This window comes from Bactrocera dorsalis, chromosome 1 (assembly GCF_023373825.1).
Source record: "Bactrocera dorsalis isolate Fly_Bdor chromosome 1, ASM2337382v1, whole genome shotgun sequence".
NCBI classification, from domain to species: domain Eukaryota; kingdom Metazoa; phylum Arthropoda; class Insecta; order Diptera; family Tephritidae; genus Bactrocera; species Bactrocera dorsalis.
In genome coordinates, this window is record NC_064303.1 from 24,632,845 (window position 1) to 24,651,596 (window position 18,752).

Sequence of the window (18,752 nt, forward strand, 5' to 3'; positions counted from 1 at the left end):
AATTATGAAATTCTATATCCGCAGGAGAGTGAAGTACTAACAATTCGGGAAATAGCGGATATTTATGTGTCCATGGCTGTATATGGTTATTTGTCAGATGGGATTCGCTTTAAGTTAACTTTCGATAAAAATGCAAATTACTGACAATTATTAATGTGAGATAAATACTGTAATTATTTTGCAGAAGTCAAACTTTTCAATTTTATTAATTTTTTATTTTCGGAGTCGGGGAAAAAGCGGATGTCTATGCAAATTGAGTTGCAATTATTAATTTTCAAGCATAATATACATATTTATGCTTAAAAGATTGGTTATAAATATCCCATTAAAAGATTTTACTTGTTTCGGTGAAGAGGTGTTAATGCAAACAAATTTCAAATTAACAAAATATTGTTTTTAAATCAGAAAACTTGTATTTCCTCCAAATATTAGTATACAAATGATTAAAGGTTTTGAAAGTCATATAAACAATAATGTGAAAATAGCTATGAACAAAATCCGTTAAGGGAATTTGAGGTTTGAAAAGCCAATCTTTATTTGGAATTTTTCGAGGTAGCAAAAAGAAAACCCCTTAATTTCTTTTTTAAAGATCGAAGAATTTTTCTTTTGCTGTTTTCGCTGTTTTAGCGTTAACGTATAATACTTAATAAAAAAAATTGCCATACAATTCTATCATATTAAAATTTTTTTCTGCTGGTTGTCACATATTTAATCCTTTATTATTAAAGATGCTATTATATCCCTACAGTCTGGTAAAAATATGAATTAACTGTCGGTTTCTAACTAAACTATTGATTTTTTACTTTGTGATTTATTTCCGGAAATATTTAAAAGTATTTGTCAACGCTTATTTTTTCTCGATCAAAAGAAGGAAGCCTTCCTTTGCTTATATTGTTATTATTATTGTTTGTATTGTTTGTATTATTTTATTATTTCTCGTTATTATTACTACCAAAAACGAAACTACGAATTACATGGAACTCTAATTTTAAGGAATCTACCGACTTCATAAAACCCCTCGGAAAAGACAAAACAAAAAACACAACTAGGTGAAAACTGCAACATTAATAGAATTTCAGTGAAAATTATAAAGTAATAACGTGCAAATGATTCATAGGTCTATATTTTAGTAAGAAATTTATATTAATTTCCTAACAAATACTGGCGGTGAAAAACTAGTCACAGGCTTGAATTTTCAAATAAACGCCACAAACATTATTATCTAATGGTGCTGTACGAGTATACTGTATTTATCCACATATTCAAATGTATGCATGTGAGTATATGAGTATGTATTGGTGCACTTTTCTGCATACATATACATCTATTTCGTTTATAGGGATGTTATACTTACATATGTACATACACATCAACCCTTATCCTTGGTTTGCACCAGGTAAACGTAACGGTTGTCAAAAAGTTGCAACGGTCATTGGTCTGGAAACAAGGCGTACACACGTATCTAAATTTGTACGTATGTATGTACATATGTATGAAGGGATACAAATATACTATGTATGTGTTTGTAAAAAATATGATTTACAAATTTAGTTTCAATACAGTTTTCAATAAGAAATTCGACACTATTTTTGGTTATAAATTTTCTTACTATAAATTCCTTAGTATTGTTGAGAAAAATTTACTTTATGTACATACATACACATGTATATTTGTGTATATAAGCAAGTGCAAATATGGTTGGGAAAATTCAGCAATTAAGTCACTATATTCAAATATTAATGTAAATCATTTATATACAGGTACATTTACACAAAGCGTGCTTTCTTATTTAGATATGTATGTATATTTTATATGGAAAGGGAGTTCAGTTTATTTTTGGCCTCGCTTTACATGCATAGAAAATATCTGAGCATACATACAAATGCATTAATACAATTATTTCTATCGATGTTTGTGTGCTTGTAGAAAATACAAGTCCTTTTTCTATACATACTACGTATACATATGTATATGTACACATAACAATGTATGTATGTATGTATGATTGCGAATTTCAAATAGCCGAATGGATGTTAACGCACCCGCAGCCACAACGAAAATCAACATCAACAATTCGCTACTATTTTGTTCTGGGTTGGGGCTCGAAAGTTCATGAAACTGCGCCGCTTCACAACCTGTAGAGCTCCAAAGCTGGTATAAATATATCCAAACTCACATACACGCGTACACATACTACTTGGTAACTATGCGAATGGGGAAAATTATTTTTTTTTGTGCCGTCTAACATTCAACAGTTCGGCTTTTTGCTGAAATATGAGTGAGTTGGGGCGACAATATGCCCCACTATGGGTGTGGAAGCGTCTGTCTACTCGTATATACATACATATAGGATGTATACACATGTGTTTGTTGTAACTCCCTTGCAAGATACATTTTTGCATTATGCTTGCTTTCTGGTTGTTGGTAGTGACTGGCGGCAGCTGAAAATGCGGCTATCCTCTGTCGGCTGTGTTAGTGTTGAAATTGAGAATATATATTGATTTTTAACAAAAAAAAAAACGAACGAAAACAAAAACAACCATGAGGGTCTCATACACTGCGGAGGCGGAATGAAGTGAATCGACACAGTCGTTAAGGGTGCGCGTACTCGCTCGTTTGCACCCGGAACAAATATACATACATATGCAATGCATTTGAGCGAGTAGGTACGGTGAAAATGCGCTAAGGGTAGAATAGCGTGATTGCCAACTTTTAGGTAAAATATGTGTTTATGTATATTTGAAAAAATATCCATTGTAATGGCGCAAGAAAGAAAAGTATATATTTAAAACATTTTTAAGCATAACGACAATGTTTTTTTTTAACATATTATAAGAACTTTAAATGGCACAGGTTTTGTGTTTTTGTAAATTTTAAGCATATTTAAATATGTGGAGAATATTTTTTTTTCTTAAAAAGTCGTACCAAATATTTTTGGACACACTATTTTATTAGTTTTAGAGGAAAAAATAATAAAAAGAAAATTTTTGTAACTAATATTTATAAATGAATATTAGAAATTTAAAATATTATAATGATATGAGTGGCGCAACTGGCTAATAATAATGGCAATTTATAATATGTTACGAGTCAGTAGAGTAGGCAAAAGTAACTAAAAAGTTCTACTAATAAAAAATTCTGAGTGTGCTATGTTTGCAATTCATTTTGAATGTCCTTATTACATTATTCGTGACAATTTATTTCACTTTTATAAAACCCTTTTATACTTGTTGGCAACTCTTAAAGTCCTTCGGTACGACACTCTGGAGGTTGAGTGAGCTAAGCCGACAAACTTTATACCCGCTGCAGCTGTCGCCATTAAAATATATTTGCTTGTATTAGTGAGTCTGTTTGGTGATCGTCCTGCGTCGCTAAGCATTTTTTCTAGGAAGGCAAATAATCCTGTTTATTCTATTGTTGCATTCACTGCAATGCCATCCCGTTTAAAATTTTCGGAAAGGTTATAAAAATTAATAGCTAGAAATTTGTCTATCTATATTAGTACATAACATCTGTTCGGTTGTCTGTCTGCTGGCGCAGTGTATACCTACATATAGTATTTTGGAATAATTGTGAGTATGTCTATATATATAAATACATATGTATAAACTCTTTGCTATAGCACAGTCAGTTCAACTCGTTCACGACTAGCTTTGTCCGGGTCGTTGGCGGTGCTATTACAACAAATTATTGTCTACAGGCTTTTAAGCATGTAATTTCCCTAAATTTATAATATTATATTAATATATTTGGTAAAAAGCGCATTATTAAGTGTTGTTTGTAAGGTTTTATTATAAAATATTGTTAGTAAAAGTTATGTTTTTATTTTTGCAGTTTTTAAAAATGATCACTACATTTTTTCTAAAGTGGAAAATGAATTAAACCTTTGAATAAAAACGCAGCAACTGTGTAAATATCTACGTTAAAGCTAAACCAACACATTTTTTACATACAAGCACTGTAAATTAGAAATTAATCGGTCGAACGTAAGCAGATAAAATTCATTTACAAGGATTAAAGGTAATGAATTAACTTTGCTTCTTTAAATATTTAATAAGTATTTTTTTCTATATAAATTTTATTTATATTTCCAGAAGCAATATTGGTCATTTGGCTCACCTGCTAAAATGGCCTCTTCTCCTACCCCATCATTGGACTCCATACGTGGTACTAATTCCATAGAATCTTACGGCGAACACACAGGATATTTATCTGACTCCCCACTTACACTGAGCGGCTCATCACCACCAGTTAGTGACTCAGCCATTTGTGACGAATTTACCAGCTCCTCAGGATCCGTTAGTAATCAGCATCATCCCATTTCGGCTTCAGTATCATCTTCTTCGTCGTCGTCGTCTAGTAGCGGTCTAAGTGGTTGCGGCAGCACAAGTAGTGCTAATAGTAATAATAGTTGCAGCAACATAAATAACGGTAGTAGTGGTAGCGGTGTACTTGGTGGTATCACTTGTAACAGTAGTAACGGTCCTGGCGTTATTGGCAGCAATTTGAACGGTAAAGGTAGTCCGTCGAGCAGCAATCTACTTACCAATAATAGCATTGTAAGCGTATCCACAGCTAATGGTGGTGCCGTACCGCGTTGCACCGCTTGTAAGAGTAAACAATCAGATGCTGTGGCGAGATGTTTTGAGTGCATTAGCTATTTATGCGCTAATTGCGTTACAGCTCATCAATTTATGCACTGTTTTAACGGGCATAATGTGTCATTAATAAAAGGTTTTGATACGACCACAAATAACGTGACCACAGCACCATCAACGACACCAACGTCCTCAGTCAGCGCCACAAACATAGCAGGCCCCACGTCCAGTAATCTCACCACAAACGATTTAAAGTTATCTAGTTCGCTAACTATGATGTTGCAACAACAACAACAAGAACAACAACAGCAGCAGCAGCAACAACAACAACAGCATCAGCAACAAATCACCAAATTTACGCAACTCTCCAAAATGGTAATGAATTCGCATCTTGTTGGTAGTAATAATACCGCTATATTGGGCGATAATGGTGAACAATTGGAGAATAGCAGGAACGCTGATGATTTATTTGGCAATATAGTGCCACAATTACGTTCAACATCTTATTGTCGTCGCCACAAAAATGAAACTTTGAAATTCAATTGTCGCACATGCTGCAAGATTGCTTGCAATGAATGTGTCCTGCAAGAGCATTCAGCTGGCTTACATGAAGTTGAACATATACAAGAACATCAATTATCGACAGTTTTCCCACCAAATAATACGTCGACAACAGCAACGTTCAGCAGCCAACAACAATCGTCGTCCGAAACGGTATTGCAAACTGTACTGACTGAATTACGTGGAAAAATTGCGGAAATTGTATCGCTGGTCAGCAGTAATTCGGACAATAATTCCAGCAAAATAAAAATGCAATATCAAAAAGCACACAATGAGGTCAATGAGACTTATCAATTCTTCTGTTCGATGATTGACGAACGTAAGCAAGAGGTTTTGAAGGAGCTGGAGAGTTTATATAATGCAAAAGTGGCATCGAGCGGTGTCTGGTTACAGCGCTCCAAGGAACTCATTGAGAAAGCCGTACATACATGCGATAGTTTGGAACGTTCACCGAAAACACATAGTGTCACCGATGTTTTAATGTTGCGCAAAATGCTTGAACAACAGCTACAAACCGCTTTAATGGATATGCAATTGCCATTTGAATTGGAATTTGTTTCAAATTACCAGTCCATACAGGCGGGTGTACGCAACACGTTCGGTTATGTTAGACCAGGCAATGTTGAAACAACTAATGGTGGTCAATTAGTTAAACAGCCGCCCATTGCCAGACCAACACAGAGCTCATCCAATAGCAGCAGCAGCAATAGTAGTCTCAGCGGTGTGGGTTCAACACATTTGCCGCTCGGTTTGGGCTTGTCGAGTAGCCTTCTCGACACCTACAATAATGCTGTGGTTGGTAGTGGTGTAAACGGTGTTGGCGGTATACTTGGACGTAGCGGCAATCATAATTTGATTGGTAACGGTGGCGCAAATAGTAACGCAAATTTCGAAGATTTGATGGCTAAACGTTATCATAACCATGCAACGGCCGTCAACGGTGTTATTGCACCATATGTCAGTGTTAATCCTTATGAGAAATGGAGTAATGGCGGTAGTGATAATATTTTCTCTACTACAGATCCATTTTCAAGCGCACAATTACTTAACTCACTGACAAGCAGTGTGGGCGCCAGTAGCAGCGCACTCAGTGCACTAACTGTACAAGGTAGCAATGCATCTACCGATTCTTTAATGGATCTAACTTCGAAACTGCTGTCTACCTCCACTTATCCACCTAAGTCACAAATTAAGCGCCAGAAAATGATATACCATTGTAAATTTGGTGAATTCGGTGTGCTGGAGGGACAATTCACCGAACCCAGTGGTGTTGCAGTAAACGCACAAAATGATATAATTGTCGCCGATACGAATAATCATCGTATACAGATTTTCGATAAGGAAGGTCGTTTCAAATTTCAATTCGGTGAATGTGGTAAACGTGATTCGCAGCTCTTGTATCCGAATCGTGTAGCTGTCGTGCGTAATTCCGGTGATATAATTGTTACCGAACGTTCACCAACACACCAAATACAGATCTACAATCAGTATGGACAATTTGTGCGTAAATTCGGTGCGAACATATTGCAACATCCACGCGGTGTCACCGTGGACAACAAAGGACGCATCATTGTGGTGGAGTGCAAAGTGATGCGGGTCATCATTTTCGATCAGAATGGCAATGTGATTCACAAGTTTGGCTGCAGCAAGCACTTGGAGTTTCCCAATGGTGTTGTGGTTAATGACAAACAGGAGATTTTCATAAGTGACAATCGTGCACATTGCGTTAAAGTCTTCAATTATGAGGGTCAGTATTTGCGACAGATTGGCGGCGAAGGTGTCACCAACTATCCAATCGGTGTTGGCATAAATGCGAATGGTGAAATTTTAATTGCTGACAATCATAATAACTTCAATTTGACGATTTTCACGCAAGAAGGACAACTAGTGAGCGCACTGGAATCAAAGGTTAAACATGCACAATGCTTTGATGTAGCACTCATGGACGATGGCAGCGTCGTACTGGCTAGCAAAGATTACCGTCTATACATTTACAGGTATGTTCAGGTCCCACCAATTGTTATGTAAATGTGGAGAATAGTAAAGCAAACAAAACAAAACAATTACGCATAATTACCTAAATGTTAAGTCGGTGTAATATGTAAAGGATATGCAAGCTTGCAAGTCGTGTGGCAGTTACCGAAACTTGAAGCTGCATCGATGCCGGTAAACGTTTTTATTTACAATAATCTAATCTTAATATTAAATGTTATGTGTGTATACGGTCGTACATTGGTAAGGCCCCTTGCATAAGATAATTATTATTACAATTATTATAATTATTACTTTTTGCACAGATAAGATTTACACGCAATTATGCATTGTATGTACCTATTATAAAAGTGTACATATGTTTGTTGTACCCAGTTGTCCTGCTATTTTTGATACTTCGAAAGCAAAAGAGCAGCAAACTATCACAGTAAATTAGTTTGCTCCGGTATCTACTGCTTTAATGACCATATATATATATATATCAATGTAGAAGTTGTAAGGTTTTGACACAACTAAATGCTGCTAAAAATTATTGAGTTTAGTATGAAAAACAAAATATTGAAGAAAAAACAAAACACAATAACAACAAATCTTAGCATTAATTAAATTAGTGAAACTTAATTATAAACACGGAGACATTTAATGGTTTTCTTATTATCTACTTATAAATTATTTGTTATTTTTTATACCTTTTGCTTGTTTATTTTTAATTTTATTTTATTTATAATTTATATATGCGCACAACACTGGTTTGTTTTTTATTTTTATTGAAATTATTACTCATGATGATGATGGTATATGTATTTTAGATAAATTTTATTTCGAGCAAAGCATTAAGCATTGTTAGTTGTTTAAAAAATTAGATTTTTTTTATTTTTATATAAACATAGTTTGGGTTTCATAGACTGAACTGAACTATTTTGTGTGTAACTAAGCAAAAATAAATAAAAAATGTTAAATATAAAATTAAAAAAAAAATATATATATATATTCTGCACAATAAAATGTTTTTTGGTAAGCTGTTGATGAAATGAACTTGTGTGAGAAATAAATAACTTTGAATAAAGAAGAAGTAAACATTTAGTTAAACGAAAATGAAGCTAAAAATTAAATAATATTAATATAAACGAAAAGTAAAACATAAATTTTGGCAATCAAATAAGACTTGAAAACAACTTAGCAAATAGTTTGTAAATTTGCATTTGAAAGTAGACGTTATACTTAGTTAAAGAAAAAAAAAACAAAATTAAACATTAATATAAAAAAGAGTTATATTCATAAAATGAATTTAGCTGTTGCATTTGTTTAATTTTCCAAATGTTTAATAGTGATGTCGGTCTCGCATATATTTATACATACATACATACACTTCTTGTAGTTATGTGTATGCAATCCATGCTTCTATCCAAGTTTTTTACGAAACATTATTAGCTGTATGTAGTGCACAGGTTGCGGCATTATTAAAACAATTATGTAACTATGATATATTTATATACAGACGTACATATATGTATATATACACAAGTTTAATAATGCTTATGTACAAAATATTTGCTGTTGTTAAATATTTGTAGTGCAGTTTCATTTACACACATGCAGTCGTAGCAGTTTTCCCCCCAAACAACACAAACCAATACAATACCCATGCAGTTACATAAATATGTATATACGTAAACTATTTGCCCAAAAACATACATATGTTTTGTACAAGTGTACTAAGTTATCGATATACAAAATATTACTTGCAGAATTAATATTAGCTTTATGGCTGAGTTATGGAAAAAGTCTTGATAAACAAAATTATGCGAATTTAATGCATACATTAATGTCTACATATGAATTTTCCAGCTCATTTGTATGTATATAGCGGTTTTTTAAAGTAAAAAAAAATGTATAAGTGGCCAAATTTTCTTGTACGCAAAAATGTTTGCAGTGTGTTAATATTATTATGTGTATGCTGTCAACAAATGTACATACATTTAATTAAAAAATCTAAACGCACGCGCGCACACATTCAAATATATATTTAATTTCAATAATTTGTTACTTTTTTGCTGTTAACGGTAAATGCGTTTATCACTGATAAAATTTTAATTTTATTGTTTTTTCAAAACACTTCTAACGATCAGAATATTGCTTTCGTTGCAGCAAGTTCTAAAAGAATCACTTTATAGTTTTTGACAAAAATGAACGAATTTATCATTTCATATTAATCACATGGTCTAATATTTTTTATTGTACACGTTCATGCTTAACACGTTTGTAACAATTTTGCATATTAACCGTTCTTTAAATTAATCATTACAGCTTAAATTTCAATATGAGAAAAGCATAAATATATCAATGCATTGAGTAAAAATAAATTAACTTGAAATTGTTGATTATGTTAATTATTTGCTTGCACGTGTTAAATTTTTTAAATACTATGTAACTGTAAAGGTTATGTTGAAGATAGAACTTTTGAATTTTGTTTTCGTAAAAAATGAATTATCTCTAATATTGTTTTTGCATTGAACACAATTTTCGCATTACCCATGCATATGTATTTAATACACATTTTTTGATACGACACTGACATTTATATTTGCTTCCGTTTTAATTTGACTATTACTTTTCGTTATTTTGACCGTGTCGTTACTTGAGATTATGCTATACGAAGTTTTATGTAATTCATTTAAAATTAAGAAATAAATATTTGTTTATTAATATTTTTGTGCAAACTTGATTTCCAATCTAGTATTCATAAACTTCTTATATCTTACAAAGTGCAACGTTTATAAAAAAATTTGCAGAATTTTCATAAATTAACAACAATTTACTTTTTTCATTGCATTCACATAACGATTTTTTTACAAGCGTTGAAAGTTAAAAAAATCTTTATTAAATCATTAATTGGTACTAAAAATATTAAAAGAACTTTAAACATTTATAAATAGTATTTTTTCCTTCAAGCAAAAGCCAAAAACGCAATTTATGTGTGAATGTCGCGAAAATGCAGCAAAAGAAATATTAAAATATTTTACATTAGAAAATACTACTAAACACATACAATATACATATGTATGCATACATACACTGAAGGCTTTTAAGAATCTCAAAGCATAAGGAATTTCGAAAGATTAATACAACAACATACAGGCGTGGCGTGTCTAACGAACAAACAAACCCATACGCAATAATGACTTCAATTAAAAAAAAAAATATTATATAATGTGCTGTATTTATAAACACTTGTTTATAACCTATAATAAACGGCGATACAAAACTTATTGACTACTGTTAGAAATCGAAAAAAATGAAAGAAATCAATAGTTAATAATAAATAGTATAGCATTTAAAGTAACTGCATCAACCCACTATGCGATAGTTTTTATATGCTCACACAAACACATTTTTGCATGCAAACATGAAAAATAATTGTATTGTTACCGTTATTGGTACTAAGCCAATTAGTAGTGAGGTGTGTTTTTTATAACTGCAACAACTACTGTGCGAAAGGCATGTGTATGACAGAGATTTTTTATTAACAAACGTTTTTTGAAATTTGACTAAGCACAGTAATACTAAAGAAGTGGTGTGTATGCTTATTAGCAGTAAAAAAAAAAAACAAAAATTGACAAAATACAAATCTGTTTGAAAAGTAAGAGGAATTTTTGCAAAAAAACAATATCTCCTTTAATGTTTGAAATCAATCAACACTGCTGCAAATCGACTTATTATTACTACATACATACATACATAATCTAACTCGAATTAAACTTATTGAACTGTTGTTTATTAAATTATACGAAATATAGAAAGGTTTTTTAAAGTGATGGAAAGTTTAAGAAAAAGAAAAAAAATTAAATAGTACGGACAAAAGGCACAAATTATTATTAACACTCAAAGCAAAAGCGGCAAAGAACATAAGATTGATAATTTAATAAAACAAAAAAAAAAAAGCAAAAACAATTCGAAATTCTGTAAGTAGTGTTTATATTTTTGATAAATGTTATTAAAACTCCAAAATGAAACACAAATTCAAACTACATAAATATTGTAGCAGTTACGAAAAACTTTGATACATAAATGCAAAAGCAAAGGCGAAGAAATAAAAACCTAAAATAATGCAAAGACGTGAATAAGCAACGTTGGTTGTTGAAATGAAACTAAAATAATATTTATGAAACGAAAGAAGAAGCATGAAAATATTGTTCAACCCGAATGCGGATATATGCATATACATATGTATATTAATATTGTTGAAAGCGTACAATTGCAACAATTGCGTGGGGACTAGTACCAAAAAGTGTGCAAAACAAAAGTGAACGCAACTAAATTAATTTAATACTGTTTTATTTTGCAATAGCATTTTGTTTGTTTGTTGAAAAGTTATTTAATTTTTAGTTTCAGCGAAAAAAGCAAAAAAAAAAAACTAAAGTAGTTTAGCCAGCGCTGCATTTTAACTAGTTTTCCAAGTTTTCCCTCCACCAACCAAACGTTTTAGCATATTATTATAGAAATGTAAAAGTTGAATGAAAGATATTGATCTCATTTGTTGTGCGTTGCGGCCTACTGAAGCCAATTTAATATCAATGTTGTAGAATGAAACAAAAACAAAGAAAAAAACTTCAAAAGGAATGTAAATTATGAACTATGTAGTCAGCGACTGGTGTTAAAGTTTATACAGTTTTATTACAAAGCAAAGCAAGTTAATCTATTATAAATCTATGAGTTATTATATGCAAATATTTTACATAACGGTACTATGCAATTTGCAACGGCGGCTTATATGTTTATGAATTCAAACGGCTTATATGTTTATGAATTCATCATACATCTACTAAAATACGTGAATACAAACATAACTGTGGACTTTTTGTACATTGTAAAGCTGTCTTTTCAAATTTCGAAACAAAAGTTTTGGCAAAGAAAACTAAATACGCAGCGGTTTGGAAATTTCGTTTTTACTTAAATTTGTAAACTGATAAAATGACTTCAGGTCGCCGTTGTGACATGGAAATGTTAAGTTGTGTGCTTCCAAAAGCACTTCGTTAAACACCTGTTGAAATGCTCAATAATTCTGAAATCTGATTTGATAAAATAAGATTTTAAATTAAAAAAATATTGCAACTTTATAAAATTTTGAACAATTTTCAAAGTTTTTTTTTAATAAAATTAATTCAACAACAGGAAATACACAAGAATTTACAAACTTTAATTATATAATAAAAATTACAAAATATGTTTTGCAAAAAATTAATTAAATAATATTGAATATTGATTTTATACTTTTTTGAGATTTTTACGAATTTTCACATTTTTTTTTATTAATTAAACAATAGGAAATACAAAAAGTGATTTAAAGAAAAGAATATAATTTTTTGACAAGAAATTAATTAAATAATAAAATAAAAATTTATACCACAATTTCATGAGATTTTGACAAGTTTTCATATGGTTGTTTTTCTCAAAAAATGATTAAACCATCCCTACGGATAAAAGCTAATTTTAATGAACTTATAAAAATACAAAATTTGTTTTAATTAAATATGAAATAAATTGGTGATAAAATTTAATTAAATGATAACAAATAATATATTATATTATTTTAAATTTCTGCTAAAAATTAAAATTCAAAATTTCAAAAGTCCACATATTTGTTTGTAAGTTTATGTGTTATGTATGTAACAAATATTTGCTAAATAAAATACACTAATTTATTACGTTAAGCGTTGTTATGCACAATTCATAAGAAATCGAAAACCATATGGTACACACACCATACATACATATGAATAATTTATTTATCGAACGTCTAGCGAATTGCATAAAGACCTGTTAGTAATAGTATAGTATTTGCATTCGTGGGTGGTTATAGTTTTTTTTTTCATTATTTATTTCGTTATTAAACAACAATTTGAGGTCAATTTAAGCTAAAAAAAGGGGTTAAGAGGCATGGAAATTAATTTGAAATGTATCGTGTATATAAAGCTTGTAGTTGTTTCAGCAAATAGACTTTTTTCTACTTAAGCTGTGTGCGCACACGCCCACACATACTACTGCATTGACATGTCTAATGTATGAAAAGCTGAAAATAGTTTCCGTTTTGCTGCATTCAACAGCTTAACAAACAACAACCATACATACTTGAATGTGCATATGCTGTAGCAATGCAAAATTTTTTTACAGCATTTGTATGTTGGCAATTATGCACAACACCCTAAACTAGCATATATCAACTGTCACATGTTGTACAGTTAGTTTTTGAAATATGCAATGCGCATGCTAAAATGTTAGAATGTAATTTTTAAGGGTTTTTTAGCTGCGTTATATATAACTATATACCATACATATACCTTCTGAAACTATTTCTACTATATAAATCTACTGTAATGTACTAAGTAGATCCATAGAATATAGACACGTATATATATATATATATGCATACATATACATATATATGTAAATGTTCGTTGGATAAAAAATATTTAACTATATGACTGATTTTTATAAACATTCGTATACATATATACATACATACATACATACAATACATTCAAACGTTTAAGTCGTATGTGAGTTTAAATGTTATTTGTAATATCTAAATATATATATACACATACATACAAACGTATAAAGTTGTACTAAATGCATTAATTATTAGATTATATATATATATACATTTATATATACATACATACATAAACACACATACTTTATTACCAGAAAAGAAAATAGATAACCGTGTGATGCTGGATGCTGCTTCTAAAAATTGTAGTGATTACATACATGCATAAATATATACTAAATACAGTGTTATACATGTATATTGCAAACTTTTGCATAAACGTTTTGAACACTCTCTTGAAAGTTCGGTAACGTTTGAGACTAAACTAAGTGAAAAACTGCTTTTATCCGTTAAGTTAAATGTTAAACGAATTTAATGCGAATTTGTGTTGTCTGCAACTAATTTATTTCAATTGCTTATTTAATTCTTGTTTGTTTTTTCGTTTGCATTTTTATAATGCCTAATCTAAGCAGTGTTGACATACATATGCAAAAAGTAATTCACTATTTTGGTACTAGTTTTTAGTTATTGGAATTTAAAATACGACTGCGATAGCGTAAGCTAACCAAAAATAAATGTTTTACCTATTGTAAAGTCTGCATTTGCACATTTACATATAAATAAGTATGTAGTACATACATACATACATCAATTTATGTACTGAGCTACTTTAATGAAAAAGTTAATTGTTACTTAACACATGCAAATAATAATACTCCGTAGTAGTTTTTTTTATATAAATATTTATATTTAACTGTTTTTTCATTATTATTAAATAATATTTGCTTATTATTTTGAATTTTTGTTTTTAGTTCTTACAGTTGTAACGTTTAGACTGTTCTACCTAATGTAATAATAAATGAAAAACATGTATATGTATACATACGTACATATACATACATATATACAATGCAAAAACATAACGAAAAGTAATATACATAAAAAAGTGTTGGAAGTGTGAAAGTGTATGAAAATTTAAATTGATAAAGGCGCGATAAAAAAATAAAATAACACAAAAAACAGTTTATGCGAAACAAGTTTTTAGAACTTATGAAGAGTGACTCATTTAGGGAATTTTTAAAACCAAAATCTTGAAATTTAAAATTACGCACACACGCCGCATTTTATACAACACAGTGTTGTTAAGTGCCGTTGTGCAACTCCAATGTTTCGCGATGTTTTCTAAAATAAACAAAAACAAGTAAAAAAATAAATAAATTAAACCGATTTAGTAATGAATTGTTTTTCTGTTTTATTTTTTTTTTTTAACTATTAAAATGTTTATAACTACCAATTTTATAAGGTCGCGCAATTATTTTATGCTCTCTAGCATAAGTTGGCTTTTTATATATTTACAAATATATATATATATATATTTCTCCTGCCGAATCGAATTAAAGAGTTTATAATATTAATAAAAAAAAAGTAAAAAAAAAACAAAAACAATCAAACAAAAAAATATATATTAATATTTTTGTATGCATTTGTAAGATTGATGTTTACTCTTGTAGCTTATAAGTAATATTGACAAAAACAAAACTAAAACATACATACTTAGAATGAACGTGTAAAACCTAAAAATGTTTAAATGTAATTGTTGGCTTTTATATATATACATACAAAACATACATACATACATACAATTATATATCATTACTTAATAAGTATGAAACGTGTGTGGAACATGCAGCAAATATGGAAATACCGACCAATAGACTCATAAATGCCTATGTTTCTACTAATAATTTTAGATGATTACCGTTAAACTACCTAAAATCTAGTTTATATACTTGCATACATATACATTTCAATTTGCAAAAATAAAACAAAAAGAAATGAATTAAAGAAAATAATAATTACCATAGCATGCAAGCAAAAATGTGTGACGAATTGACTCTGCTGGCGACTGCCCTACTGTTGGCACTTTATTAATTAACTATAATTAAAATATTATAAATATAAAAAAAATAATAATAATAAATGGCTCTCTTGGTATTTAAGTAGCAGCATGTGCGCGTTAGTAATATAAAGCAATTATATATAATGTAATGATTAGTAATGAAATGTGCATACACACACGCATACATAAACATGCATACATTATAGCTGTTTATTATTATGTTTATAGTTATTGACTATTATCATCATTAGCTATGTGTAACAACAGGTCTTGCGTTCCACCTGCTGTTGCTCTTTATGCATTTCTCAAATATTGTTGTCTATTTTATTTCGAATTTTTTTCTCTATTATGAATTTAATATTAATTACACACAAATATACATATATATGTATACAATGTTTAGTTAGTGTTTTGTAACTTAATTGAAATTGAATTACTTTTGTGTAATTTTACTGCATTTTTAAATCGTAATGCATTTCTATGTAGCTTCTCCCTACATATATTTATATACAAACCTAAAGTCGTGTTATTATTATTATTCTCTTTTTTATATGTAGCAACGCTCCTATTAGTTGATAAACCAATAAGAAAAATGTATTCTTAATTTCGATTTATTTATTGTTACAACTGTAACGTTGCGAAAGTAAAACAACAAAACAGACCAGCATGCGAAATGTTAAAGAAATCGTCGTTACAATGAAATTATCTTGTAAAGTACATTATTAATAAGCAATTTTTAAATTGCTTTGTTGAAAGGATTAGCACGATTAGTATATGGATATGAGTAACTGACATAAAATTATCATAAAGTATAAAAAAATATTAATTAGTGCATTATATTTTTCTACCGCTTCGTAAAATAATATAATTGTCAAAATATCTAGTAAAAAAAAAATAATTATAAAAAAAAATTAAACTGAAAACAAAATAAAACGAAAAAAGTAAGATGGAAATACTGCTGCTTAACGTTGTATGCAAAATAAATTCCATACGCATGTTGTTCCCGCCAATATCGTATTGATGCTGTTTAAATATAAGATTTTTTACATTAATATTATTGTTAATATATACTTCCTTTCCACTCTTCCTCTCCTACCCTAACTACCTTTCCGCCGTTATATTATCTTTATGTCCTCGTTTTCCTATATGCTCTTTATTATAACCTAACATATTTTTTACTACCATTCGGGTATTATTGCTAAGCTTAACTCACTATCATATTCGTTGTATCCTATTTTGAAGTGTTCTCAAATATCTTATGTAAATGTAAAACATTGTTTGTCTTAATAATAATGTTTTTTTTGTGTGTATTTGTATTTGCATTTATAATTACAATGTTGAAACTTAGAAGAAAAAGCATCAAGTAAGATTTACAATGGAAAATTGAAATGTGTTAATATGAGCAACGTTTTTATATATCAAGTATTTTTATTATGCAATCTATATTTGTCCATGAAAGTTAATTTTTATTTTTATTAACTGTTTGTTTTGTTATCTTTGTATATTTTTGTAAAAGTAAAGTTTAATTTTTGTTCAAAAAAATATTTGCATTTTTATTTATTTTCTGCGTTTATTTTTCTTTCAGTCTTGGTAATATAGTTTTGAGTATTTTGCTTATGCAATTCTCGTAGTAATTTTTAACATTTCGCCGCTACTATTCACTCGCATCCATCGACTTAAAAGTAGATGTATTGAAAATTATGCGTTTCTTAATAATAATATTTCGTAGAGCCAGTTTTCAGCGCAGTACTATAACATTAATTTTGGTTCAAATCCGCCAAACTGAGCTAAAAAACTATGTTTTAATCAGGATTGTGCTCTATATGTCGGAGATCTACTGTAACATCGGAAAAAATACGACGAATAAATAAAATTAGAAGCTTTATAAATTATAATTCATAAAAATAAAGTATAATGCTGGCTGAGCACTACTGGTTTAAATAGCAATCAGATTTAAACGCTAATGGTTATTAAACATTTCTAGTTAAAAATATATATTTTACGCCGTGATGAATAAATCATTTTCCTTTAAAGAAGCTCCATTGATATAAAGAGGTACAGCAAAAATTACGGAATATGGAATGACGTGATTTCAAATCGAGGTAAACTCGTCAAATTGGACTAATATTCTATATGCTTTATCCAATTGGATTAAACTCCAGTTTATCGATGTTTTGAAATTCCACTATCAATTTTCTTAAACTCTATACAGATGTTCTTTCATTATTTATGCAGATGCAACCTTGCTTTGGTATAAAAACTGGTGGCGCGACTGGCAAATTTGACTACGCAGTCAACAACCATCTTTTATTTTCAAATTATTCAACATTTTCATACAATCAAAACGTCAAATTTGATTTGTTTGTACGTGGAGATAGTCGAATCGAACAAAGAAATAATAATATATATAATAATAAATAAATTTGCATATAATATGGTATAATAATATTCATGTAGATACAAAGTAAATGGCTCTCCTATTTTGAGTTAAGCCTGATAATTTATTTTCACGGAAAAGCAGCCTGCGAATATGGAAAAGTGGCAAATCGAACATAGCTATCAGGGTTCTTATAATTTTACTATTTTTTTTTATATGTTTTTGAGTATTTGTTTTGCCAAATACGACAGGTGATTTTTCCATTAGTCTGAAATTTAAAAGTTCTGCAAGGGAAAAAGGAACTAATTCAAACTCTCAAAAATGGGAGTTAACGAGCTAATTTTTCATTGTGAAGTTCTGAAAGAGAGAGAGCCTTCTTTCAAAAGTCGGAGCTTATCAGCACTTTACCTCTAAATTATAGTAAAAGTAGTATGTTTTAATATCAGACTTACAAAATATATATTTCAATTATAACAGATCTGTAATATATTGAGTGGAAATGTATTTACTACATATTTAACGGAGTCTGGTCATTGAACCAATGCAATTGCAATGGTCAAAAGGGTAAAAAATATAGTTGTAATTTGTTGAGCTGGAGATTCTGAAGATTTTTTTCGAATATTTTCATTTATTAAAAGTTGGAAATTTTTTTTATATATGTAATGTTTGTACTTTATATGTATGTATATATTTTATTGTTTATACTATTTATCTATTTCTGTTTCCTATTTATTTATTTTTCGTTTTTTTAACATTTTTTTTAATTATTTTTTT

The 18,752-nt window shown here is 29.7% G+C and overlaps 1 protein-coding gene across 2 annotated transcripts; it reads left to right on the forward strand.

The window, feature by feature from the left end:
- Positions 1-3,120: 3,120 nt before the first annotated feature.
- Positions 3,121-18,522, forward strand: LOC105222248 (brain tumor protein). 2 transcript variants are annotated; one of them, XM_029548675.2, is made up of 3 exons: positions 3,121-3,572; positions 3,835-4,020; positions 4,095-18,522. In XM_029548675.2, exon 3 carries the CDS (start codon positions 4,128-4,130, stop codon positions 7,185-7,187), a length of 3,060 nt encoding a protein of 1,019 aa, XP_029404535.2. In that variant the 5' UTR covers positions 3,121-3,572; positions 3,835-4,020; positions 4,095-4,127; the 3' UTR covers positions 7,188-18,522. The 2 variants fall into 2 exon arrangements, with proteins under 2 accessions (XP_029404535.2, XP_029404536.2); XM_029548676.2 differs by lacking the exon at positions 3,121-3,572 and adding an exon at positions 3,606-3,712.
- The last annotated feature ends 230 nt before the right edge of the window (positions 18,523-18,752 follow it).

Excerpts from the sequence above, each read along its gene's own strand:
- LOC105222248 (XM_029548675.2), top strand. The coding sequence starts at position 4,128 with ATGGCCTCTTCTCCTACCCCATCATTGGACTCCATACGTGGTACTAAT.